At 37.9% G+C, this 12,071-nt stretch overlaps 1 protein-coding gene across 47 annotated transcripts in view; it reads right to left on the minus strand.

Annotated features, from left to right (window-relative positions):
- Nucleotides 1-4,255: 4,255 nt before the first annotated feature.
- The window catches only part of LOC308626456 (regulating synaptic membrane exocytosis protein 1-like), a gene marked incomplete at both ends in the record, with an annotated part of 216,998 nt that continues 209,182 nt past the window's right edge, over nucleotides 4,256-12,071 (minus strand). For all 47 annotated transcript variants that reach the window (XM_081251496.1, XM_081251537.1, XM_081251514.1 and 44 more), the window contains 4 exons: nucleotides 4,256-4,474; nucleotides 5,725-5,864; nucleotides 6,612-6,713; nucleotides 10,116-10,228. In XM_081251496.1, the coding sequence (XP_081107622.1) occupies nucleotides 4,256-4,474; nucleotides 5,725-5,864; nucleotides 6,612-6,713; nucleotides 10,116-10,228 (574 nt within the window). The remainder of the gene's footprint in view (nucleotides 4,475-5,724; nucleotides 5,865-6,611; nucleotides 6,714-10,115; nucleotides 10,229-12,071) is intronic.

Genomic DNA, 12,071 nt, shown 5'->3' on the forward strand with positions numbered 1-12,071 from the left:
AGGTCCACGCTGCAGATCCTTTATGTGACATAGGGGTCATAAGAATACGTAACTCATAGGGCTATTGTGAGAATTAACTGGAATCCCATAGCCCTTTGTATGCAAATCAAATATATGTCATTGTAATTATTTCTTTAGGTAATGATCACTCTTAGTAGACAGGGGGGTCCTTTAAGACAGGGTCCATTTAGTTTTTTTTGTTTTTATTTTTATATCCCAAGTACTTACTTAATATCTAGCACACAACAAAGTCCTTAATACTGTTGGTTAAGTAAAATCCGATCACATATCTCGGGCTGGGATTTCCAGAAATTAAATTGTCAGAGTCGGCAAGAAACCCTGAGGATTTAGCAAAATGACTGTCCTTTCGGTTACTTCCTCTCCATCACGCAGGCCCTGAAATCATAATGCTGTGCAAACCTGTGTGATGTGAAGAGCGGTTTCTGCTTCTGTGCTTGTCTAGACAGAAGAATTCTCGAGCCGCCTTCAGCTGCCTTCTCTTTCGGTGGCAGCCCCTGCCGGCCTCCAGCCTGTGCCGTCTGACTGCTGGTGCGTTAAACAGCTCTGCTCTGATAGTGTGTTGTACAATGAACTGATCTAAGCTGTTTTTGTCTCCTGTTGACCCGGCCTCACAGATAATTCCACGACGTTTAGGCCAAACAAATGGCTGACTTGATAGGGTAAAATTCAGTCAACTGTTTAAAAAACTTTAAACAACTGATTGCCTCAAATTTGATTTCGATTTAGTTGTGTTTACTCTGCTTTACAAAGTTAAAGCCCGTGTGGTCTATAAAAATTTAAGGTCTCCTAGAATGGGTCGACTAGATCACAACAGTTATTTTACAGGAATGCATCATGAAATCAGTGATCACCAAGTGTTGTGAGGGTGATGGTGATGAAATGTATGAAACCGAGCAGGACCCTAGGCGCAAAAGCCTTTCTGGGCACACAAGCCTTCCTGTGTCCCCCATTTCTTGATTACAGGAAATAGGCTTCATTCAGCCTCCAGAACCTTCCCTGATTTCCAATGGGCAGGTCCAAACAGCTGCTAATCAGGGAAGGGAGGGGATGCAGAGACACAGGAGGAGCAGCCAAGAAACAACAGTGCAGCCTTGTGGCAGGGTCCTGGTTCCCCTCAAGGGATACACATAACAATGTCTTTGGGCTGTTTTGCAGATACCAGAACCCCCAACAGATGGGAGAAGTTAACGGTACACTGCCCATAAGCACGTAGACCCCAGACCAGTTGGAACCAGAAGGTTAATGATGCCAACTCCCGATTACCTCACCACCAACTAATCAAAAGAATGTCCACGAGCTGATCATGCCCTGCTCCTTGAGCACTCACTACCCACTCCAGGGCAGGGCACACAGTTTTGAGGGCATTAGCACATTGTGGTCCCCTCTGCCTGGCAAAGCAATAAAGCTATTCTTTCCTCTTTCACTCAAAACTCTGTCTCTGAGATTTAATTAGGTGTAGGTATACAGAGACCAGGTTTAGCATCATATATGAACACATTCTGGGGGAAGAAAAGAAAATATCATGAAATTAAATTTAAAAAGTCGATAATTTTTCTTTAACATATTACTTTTGGAGGCTCATCTATTATCTTTGAAGATATATTTTTTTCCCTAAGATTCTGTTGAAGACGATTTAATGCATTGCTTGGTTGGTTAAGTTGACCAACTCTAAGGCAAAGTTCTACAAATCGGTCAGGGGTCCAGAAGGAACCGACGGAAAGAGGAACCAGACACCTCCACGAGAGATGCAAGAATTAATACTTTTGACATGTTGTATTGTACTTGAAATGATTTGGCAATTGGACAACAGCACACTTAAACAGCAGCAGAAAAACAACCTTCCATTTGATTCTTACTGAGATTTATTGTTTTTAATAATGCCATTTTTCAGAAGTATAGTCACGTGCTCACTTAGACAGGCTGACAAAGTGAAAACTTGTACGTGATGCAAAGTACCCTTTGGGCCGGAGATTAAGACACAAATGGTGTGGTGACAAGTCAAGTGCCCCCAGCAGATGACAAACCCCACCTCCCTTCCTGTGATCTGGCTCCCATCTTGCCCCGTAGAACCCACAATGAATATCTGGCAAAACACAGAACACAGATGGCTGCCGACTGACATGAAAAGTAAATTTTATTAAACATGTTTACATACATGAGTTGGAAGTTCATTTAAAAGCACAGGGGAGTGTTAAGACAAGTGGTCAAAATAGAAAGATACTACCCAATTAGAATCAGTTGATTGTTGGCCACTAAGACAGAACGGAATCTAGTAGAAGTACACCAATGCTTCAGTCCTTCCTGCTCAGCATGGTGACCAGTGGTCAATCTGTGCCCTGGGAACGATGGGCAGGTCGTTCTGGCGTGTGTAAATAATAAATAATTCACTTGGTGCAGGCAGTATGTCTATGGATTAAAATCTATGTGTACACAGTGTCTACATGTGTTACAGCCCCACAGGAGGAGTCTACACCAAAATATTTATTAGAAGGAATTTGGTCCATACTACATCACATTTTCCAGAGGGTAAAAAATAAAGTCCATCTATAGACATTTCACTCCTGGCTCATAGACTGAGTCTGGCTGAAACCTGCAAAATGTCTATAACAAAAAAATGGATGGCTTAGATTTCTTGGTTATTTCAGTAGAGTAATTAACAAGCAAACTGTACAAGTACATGCAACATACAAGCTGGCCTATGTGGAACTAACATACATTATTAAATAACCTTTTATTTCTTTTCTTTTTTTTCTTTCTTTTTCTTTTTGTTTCTTTTCTTTCTTTTCTTTTTTTTTTTTTTTTACAAAACGTGCATGCAGCTTTGAACAGTTCCAAGTCATGCTGCTCTATCTGTGAAATCACAAAAGTGGACGGACCCATAAAAGGAGGGAGAAGATCTCAATGCACCTGCAGAGACTGCAGTTGGTAGCACATATACAGAAGGTCACAAGGGAATTCAAAGCTGAGAAAAACTCAGATGAAGAAAATGCAAATTGAAATTGGACTTTGTTTCATTTCCCCCCCCAAAAGTAAGATACTTTGCATTAAAAAAATCAAGCTTTGTGCTTGCATCAATCTCAAAGAAATGTAAATTAAAATTGGATAAAAAACATTCGTTTAGTGCAGAATATTTTGACTGGAATTTCCAGTGGAATATTAACAGCCCATACCATGCTCTTTCCGGGACAGGTGGTGTGTCTACACTGAGACATGGCTGAGGAGCCCGGGCATTGCTCAAAGTGTCTGAGGCTCAAATCCATTTCTAGTCACCATTTTGGGAAGTCAACATATGGTTTGTACACATGAGCATATACTTGTCTTGTTTTTTTTTTGGATGTCAGGAAGGAAAAGGCATTACCAGGAGTGTTTCCAAGGTACCCTGATGCTGTTAGTTTAGCTCCCAGCACTAGCTGCAGACTCAGTTCTGTAAAAGTATTCAATGCAAAACAGTGGAAAACATAAATTAATGTTTTAGAATGCAAACAGATATGCGCTTCATTCAAAAAAAGTGATTCTGTTGTTATTTGCTTTTGGAAGATAACTTTTTGTTTTCTGGGTTTCTACACATAAAACCTTGAAGGATTATAAAGCGAAAGCTAGTGAAACCCTGCATTGGCCTCATCTTGTCTTGGTGCACACACTCTGCGGAGATGCTACAGAGCCTGCTTCAGCCCTTTTTTTTGGTGCTTTTGGAAAAAGAAAGGAAGGGTCTCTGTAATTATCACTAGGCCTGTCTGTCATGACACAGCCAAAAATGAGTGGAAATAACAAATACAGTGAAAACCAAATCGAAACAAAACAAATCAAGAAACCGAAATCAACAAACAACACACAAATAAACAAAACTTGTCAACCCCAGGGAAATAACACTGCTTGTGATTTGTGCAAAAAACAGCTAAAATACAGCTTTTCACAGAGTGAGAGCTTCCAGTTCAATTTGGGATGTGTGTGTGTGTGTGTGTGTGTGTGTGTGTGTGTGTGTGAATTTGCAGTTTCCCCTCTCTCATTTGTCAGAAGCATCAGTGGTTCTCACTAGCACGTGGACTTCCTGTATTTGATAACTGCCTTGTTCTGTCATGTGAAGCCAGGTTTTAAACAATGATAGGGACGTATTATTGAAACACGACTACCAGCAAAATACAAGTTGATTGTCTGTCTCCAACCATTCTTTCGATCATGAAATATCTGGTTCAGATTATTATCCTGAAGGCAGAGTCTTACTGGTGTGAGTTCATTAGGACCGGATGCAGGGGGGCCCGGTGGAACTTTCCAGAGATGACTGGGAAGCCCGGCGGGTCAGAGGGGTGAGCGTGGGTTCAACCAGTGATGATGGGGGGAACAGCTTGTACCAGCCGATGACCATGCTGGAAAGATCCAGTTCCTCCAACAAGATCTGGGCCACGCCCATAAAGCATTTGTGATCCATCCTGCCGTAGTCTCCCCAGACAATCACCTGCAGAGACAGACAACAGCAGTAAAGCCTGAGCTTCTCTCCCTCATGTGTGAACAGTTTAAAGCAAACTATTCTGTAAAAGTGAGCCAGTGAGGGAAGCGGGGGAAGTGAATATAACTAAGACCAAGGAGGTATAATAATAAAAAGGTACTATCCTTCAGGTACTCTGAGAGACACTTCACCAGAATTTTTAGGTGTGATGGAACGCAAATCATGTTTCCCTAGTCAATGAGGGTATTGTCTACATAAACCATGTTAAAAATAAATACACAAGTTTATGTATATATAAATTCAAAACCATCTTTAGCAACTATGATCTAGTAAGCAAAGTGCAGGGTCACAGAGATATACAAATGAAAATGTGTGCAAGCTAGGAGGGCGAAACAACCCAACTCCCTGTACCATGGTGTGTGTGGATGGTGGAGTATGTGCAAAGGATGAGAATATTCATTAAATTTCTTTTATATTATAGACTTGTTAGTGAAGGGGCAAGTTGAAAAATAATTGTAAGTTGGTGCCCTTGAGGACTTGCCTGACAATTTTGACTTGATCAGAAGGTTAATAAGTCAGTGAGCTCACCGACAATTACCACCTTCTGTCTCCTTTTGGTGTCAGGTAAGATTTCCATTACACTTGCTCCAGGTTCTGTTTCCAACACTTTAATCCCCAGTGGGGGTTCCCAAATGAACTCACTCAACTGCTTTACACGGGCAGGGATGGTGAATCTTGCCTTTTCAATTTACTGAGTAACCTTGCCAAATTATTTAATCCCTGTGATCCTCAGACATAATCTTTAAAATGGGAATAATTGTGGTCAAAACATTTAGAAAAGGAAGCACCTAACAATGCACCTGACATTCAACCCATCCTGAATATTTTCTGGTCCTTTCCTTTCTTTCTCTTTGAATCCCATGTCTCGCTCAATAAACTAGTATTAGCATTGGTTGCCCTGATTATCTATCTATCAATTATCTATCTATCTATCATCTATTTATCTATCTATCTAGGAGAGGAAATGGGTGGGAAATAGAGTGGAAGTAAAAGGAGAGGATGGAGAGGAGGAAGAAAAGGAGAGTGAAAATTAAAATCTTGTTTTCCATTAGAACCAAAAGATATTTTGATATTATATATTACTTATATTGTAAATGAACAATTTGGACTTTATTCTCTTCCTGTTGGACCACCTCTTCAATGTTGATATGGATAATGGGCCTGTTACAGTGTAAAAAGTCAAACCAGCTATTACTGACCTGAAGGACTTTACCCTGTGGACTTTCGTCAAAAACCAGGGACTGTTGATACAAGGGGTCAAGGGTCTTTCGTGCAATTCTTGTCTTCTTTTTGGCTATGCAGGCCCCGTTCTCCAAAAGATACACTTTGACGTATGGAGCTGAACAAAGGTAACATTAACAGATAAGAAGTTAATCCTTCAAGTTAAATTGTTTTTATTAGAGAATGCTTCCTTAGACAAATAGAGATGCTTGTTGAAAGTTTCCCATTGATTATTTAAACCATTTAAAATTTTCAGTGCTCCATAAATTCTATCCCTTAAAACCCATATGTTACCACTAACGCCATTTTCCTCTTCTGAAGTAAATGCATGCAAAGTTATCATAAGATTCTGACTGACTTGGTTTATGGCTGGCAATTCAAAACAGGTTTATATCTTAAAGCACATTTTATATCTAAAAGCTCATCCTTTTTGTGATTAGAACTGAATTTTTATCCCGCATTTATAAATGGGCAGAAAAAAAAAAAACTGACACAGCTAAGAAGCCATCATAACTAAACTTTGTCTTAATACAACAAGACTCTACCTAATACTTCTTGACAGAAAAACTGTGCAAGCAAAACCCAGATCCACTTTTATGATCCGCTTTTCTTTGTTGTTACTTTTTTTTTTTTTTTTTTTTTTTTTGCGGTACGCGGGCTTCTCACTGCTGTGGCCCCTCCCGCCAATGAGCACAAGCTCCGGAGATCCGCTTTTCTTTGATCCACAATGAAAGAACATAGAAAAGCTGCCTTGTTAATCAATCAGATAATGCAAAATAGAGCATGTGAAATTCAAATGCAGCAAATGTTTTGAGTTTTTGCCCATGTAAGACTCTCTTGTCCAAAGAGTGACACCGCTCCTTACCAGGTGTGGATTTGGAACCAGGCTTTTGCGTGAGGCTTCGTGCTCTAATCACTTCAACTTCTAATTGGCCCTTCTTATCCTCCATTCCAATTTGTATATCACCTGTGAGTGGAGGAAGCAAAATGTTTCAGCTTCTTTGCAGTCACATGCAGTTAAAAAAATAGAGGTCCATAACAGACTCCAAATTATGATCTCCATGATCTTCATAAATAACTACTATTTTGAGCTCCCCTCCACCATTTTCTTTCCCTACCTCCAAGTCAGGTTTTGAAATGTTTCTCTTCATTTTTCTGGTGCTAATCTAACTTACGAGAGTCTCATACTGGTTTACAAATTACTTAACTGCAACAATACTGAAGTATTTAAGTGATTCTTGTACTCTAATAAGATTTCTTATCCTTTATGTCATCTACTATATAATACTTCTTAATAAAAAGTATAATTATCTGTGTTTCCATTATCCAGAGAAAACCTCCATTAATGTTTTGGTAAATATCTTAGCAATTTCACAAGTTCACTCATTCTTTCCTCCTTCTTCCCTTCCTTTCCTCCCTTCCTTCCTCCCTCCCTCCCTCCCTCCCTCCCTTCCTTCCTTCCTTCCTTCCTTCCTTCCTTCTTTCCTTATCTCTCTCTCTATCACTATATCAATCTATCCATCTCTATCTCTCTAACTATATGTGTATCTATCTATCTATCTATCCATCATGACCATACATCCTCAATTTATTGACTGTATGAACCACTGAATGGGCATGTCATTACCTATTTAACCAGATCCCTCTGGATGGAAATACAGGTTATCTACATTGCTGTCATCATAAGCAGCATTAGAATCAACAGCTTTACAAAGAATTTTTGCACCCTTAGTCAATTGTTTCTTGAGCATAAATTCCCAGATTTTAAATTGTTAGGTCTAATTGAATGGACATTTAAAAATGCCACGTGTATTGCCAACATCCTTCAGCAAGGTTGTGCCAGTTTGTACTGTGACCAGAAGAATCTGTCTTTCCCATTTCCCACAGCCCACAATATTGTTATGAGAAACATGCCTACTTTTTGCCTATCTGACATTCAAAAAGTTATAATTAGAAGTTATTTGATTATTAGAGAGGTTGAACATATTTCTAAATATTTTTAGTTTTCATTCCTTCTTTTGTATTGCCTGTTCATGTCCTTTACCTATTTTTATAAGATGCTCAACTTTTTCTGAACGATACGATACTTTATCCCCGAAAATATTAAATATAATTATTTCTAAGTTGTTTTTAGTTGGTTGAATCATCTCTACTTTCTCAGTTGTGAATTCCTTTTACTTGCCTGGTCCATTGATCAATGTTGTGGTTCTGGATTGTTTATCGTTTATTGTTTATAATAATTCTGTTTCAGACCTTAGCTCCTGGACTCTTGGGCTTTTGTTTTTGTTTCAATCACATACACACATAGTTTAAAGACTCAAACTGTTCTCTAAGACTTGTTTTTAGTATAAAATATACCCGGCCTTTCTCTCAACCTCTTGCCTTCCAAAGGTCACTGTTTTCAAAATCCTCAGTATTTTAACTGATTTATTTTTTACATTTTGGCATTTGCATCCCTATCTCTAAATACCGTACATATATTTTCCTTTTTTCTTCAGTTTTAGATATCATTATTGACCCCCAATTTTGCTCTCTCTCACTGCTTCCTACCCCCACCATATACTTGACATTTTCTGTCACCCTCTTCTCCCAATATTATATTTATATCATGATTAGGCAACTTTATTTGTAGCCGAGTGAACTGGAGTACCATGATTACTTCTCATTTCTTAGACACTCTTCTTTTTCCCTACACCCATTAAGTGTCTTTTAAAAAGCCCTTGCTGACATTTTTATGGATGTATCACTCATTCAACCCCTTACTCTCTCCTGGTTGTTTATCTCTTCCACAAAATCAAGTATATTAGGTATTCTATAGATTTTGTCTTACAAATCTGACATACTATTGATACAGCTTGGACAGCTTGCTTATAAAGCCCGTTGCAGCTGTTTTATTACATTTTCCTTCACTACCATCCTGGGTATCCCACCCATTTCTCTCTTGTGTGGAAGCATTTATTTACTGGATGTCATATTCCTCTTTTTTAGTTCACAATTTTTACATTCACTTAGTTCATTTTGTTGAAGTATATCCTCCAATAGCTTTCCAAGCAATGTTGGGTATAAGGAAAATGTTTTGAGACCCTTCCTGTCTGAATATGTATTTATTCTAGCCTCATACTTACTTGATTTGACTGGCTATTTTAGTCTTCATTGGAAATCAATTGTTACTCAGAATTTCGAAGGCAATACTCATCTTCTGGATTCCAGTATTATTATTGAAGAGTCCAATGAGAAGCAGATTTTTGATAGTCTGCATAAAATTATTTTTCCTCTTAGGAAACTTGTGGGGTGTTCTATCAACCTCTGGTGCTGTAAAATCTCACGATGATGTTTTTGTGTTGACCTATTCTCATGCATTTTGCTGACTACTCTATGGGTTCTTTCAAGCTGGAATCTCATGTCCTTCAGGAAATACCTATTTCACATGCTGCATATAATTTTCTCCATTTATCATCTTTTTAAACTTTACATATGGCATATTTTGCTAGTAGAATTTTATCTGGCTTTGGTCTGGAAGTTCTTTCCCACTCCAAGAGTATAGAAACATTAACTTAAGTGATTTTCAGTATTTTCCAGTGTCTTTCTCCACCCTGTTTCTCCTTTACAATTGAGTCCAAATTTTTTTAAAATTAATTAATTAATTAATTTGTTTTCGGCTGCGTTGGGTCTTCGTTGCTGCGCGCGGGCTTTCTCTAGTTGCGGCGAGCAGGGGCTACTCCTCGTTGTGGTGTGCGGGCTTCTCATTGCGGTGGCTTCTCTTGTTGCAGAGAACTGGCTCTAGGCACGCGGGCTTCGGTAGTTGTGGCTTGCGGGCTCTAGAGCACAGGCTCAGTAGTTGTGGCACACAGGCTTAGTTGCTCTGCGGCATGTGGAATCTTCCTGGACCAGGGCTTGGATCTGTGTCCCCTGCACTGGCAGGTAGATTCTCAACCATTGTGCCACCAGGGAAGCCCCCAAAACATTATTTTTTTAAGCTCTGAAGTAGGGAGGTAATTTCATTAATATTTTTTTGTATAGCTAGACACTTATGCCAATCTCCTTTATTGAATAATCCATCGTTTTTTCCGTGCTATAAAATTCTACCCTTCTCCTACATTTGGACTTACTGTAGACTCTCTGTCTTAACAGAATTTTGATAATTCAGAGATTAATGACTAACTTTATTCATTTTGCATATCTCAAGTTAGAAAAATGCATTAGAAATTAGAATAGTCATTTGAAACCAGCAACACCTGAGCTAAAATGTTGTTTCTCACTTGTATTACTATTATGCTATTTTATTTTTTATTATTTTTTATTATGCTACTTTAAATCATCTTATCAAGCATGAAACATCAGTTTTCCTACAGAAAAACATTATTCTTACCCATTGCAGGGGTGGCGAGGGTTTGGCGGCCAACAAGCTGGGCTGGTCCCAGTCCATCGAGAAAATCACTGAATTGACTATCCGCTCCTAGTCTCACTCCAGGAAATATCAAGCTATTACCAAAAGGACAAAAATCAAGACATTAGATCTTCTAGAATTCTTTTCATTAGTTTCCATTAGATGATGAGTTCTGATCATGAATCAAACAGTACTCAGGCAATTGGTTTACTTACTGATTCTTTGCATTTCCTCTGAACCAAGCCCACGAAGCTCAGCACTGATTGCGAAAAGGTCTAAACTATCAATTTAAGACCTGATGTTGTTACATAATATTCAGCAGAGTTCCCTGTGCTATACAGTAGGTCCTTGCTGGTTATCCATTTTAAATATAGCAGTGTGTACAGGAGAATCCCAAACTCCCTGTCTATCACTCCCCTGCTTCCCCCCGGGTAACCATAACTTCACCTGAAACTAACACAACATCGTTAATCAACTATACTCCAATAAAAAATAAAAAGCTTAAAAAAAGACCTGATCTTCTATTCAGGAGAGCTCAGTTATAGTTTTTAATGTAGTAATTTTTCTGCACACTTTGAAAATACAAATCCCTACATAAATGTATCACTGACATAAGATACAAGGTGCAAAATTTTATGTCATGAGCTAATACATAAATAATTGCTCATGAGCATTAAGTAACATTAATGCTAAATGTTAAGAAATGGCTAATAATTCCTTGAATAAATATTATAGCATGGTACAAATTCTTATTTACAAATCAAAATGTTTAATTTCTTCATTTTTGAAAGAATTAAAATTTCATATTACCTGAGATTTTTATTTAATTCAAATGGAAATGAATTGGTTAACGTACATCTCTCACAACACCAGGACTGCTTGAAGCCCCCGGCTACAGGCTCTCCCAGAGCAGTGACTGTGCTCTTGTTTACTGACATCTCCTGGGTAACAAGAACCAGGCTTGTTACATAGTTGGACTTCAATAAGTATTTTTTTGAATAAACAGGTTTCTATAAGGATTGATTGTTTCCAGTGTGCTTTCACATATATTATTTCTTCACAATCAAAGGAATTAGATAGAGTATTAACTATTATCCCATCTAGAGACTATAAAATAAATCTATGAGAGGTTAAGTGGCTTATTCATGGTAAATATTATTAGGTAAATATTATTAGGTTTGTTAATTTTTACTTTTTTAAAATTTTTATTGGAGTAGAGTTGATTTACAATGTGGTGTTAGTTTCAGGTGTACAGCAAAGTGAATCAGTTATACATATACATATATCCACACTTTTTAAGATTCTTTTCCCATATAGGACTTTACAGAGTATTGAGTAGAGTTCCCTGCGCTATACAGTAGGTCCTTATTAGTTATCTATTCCATATACAGTAGTGTGTATATGTCAATCTCAATCTAGATTTGTTAATTTTTATATCTGAAAATAGTGTCTCTAGTTTTTTATTTGTAGATTGCTTCATGATACTTCAGCAAATATTGGTATTTTGTCAGCAAGTTTAACTACATAACATCATGCCTGCTGATTTTTGTTCTTGGCTGTATCTTGCTGGGAGTATGCATATCACTCATTGGAGCAAATAAAGGGATTCACTAGTTTTAGGAATGGGAAAGCCTATCATGAACATTAACTTGGCAGAATGTACTTCATTTTCTGAACAGAATAGAAAAATGCCAGTAAAATAAAATAAATTGTTAATATTAATTGGTAAAAGATATTTGAATGGTAATAAATAATTACAGAACACTTGTACATGGTCAGTCCCCAAGTAACCCACTGTAGGATATGAATTACTTGTTATCTATCACCTTAGTAAAAGTTCAATTTTACCAGAAAAAATTCTCAAGCATAGGAAAATGCAGGTTTTGTGCAAGATTTATATGAAATGGTAAAAATCATGTCAAGTAACCAAAACAAAAA

Source organism: Mesoplodon bidens (genome assembly GCF_964165515.1).
Source record: "Mesoplodon bidens genome assembly, chromosome: 12".
Lineage (NCBI taxonomy): Eukaryota > Metazoa > Chordata > Mammalia > Artiodactyla > Ziphiidae > Mesoplodon > Mesoplodon bidens.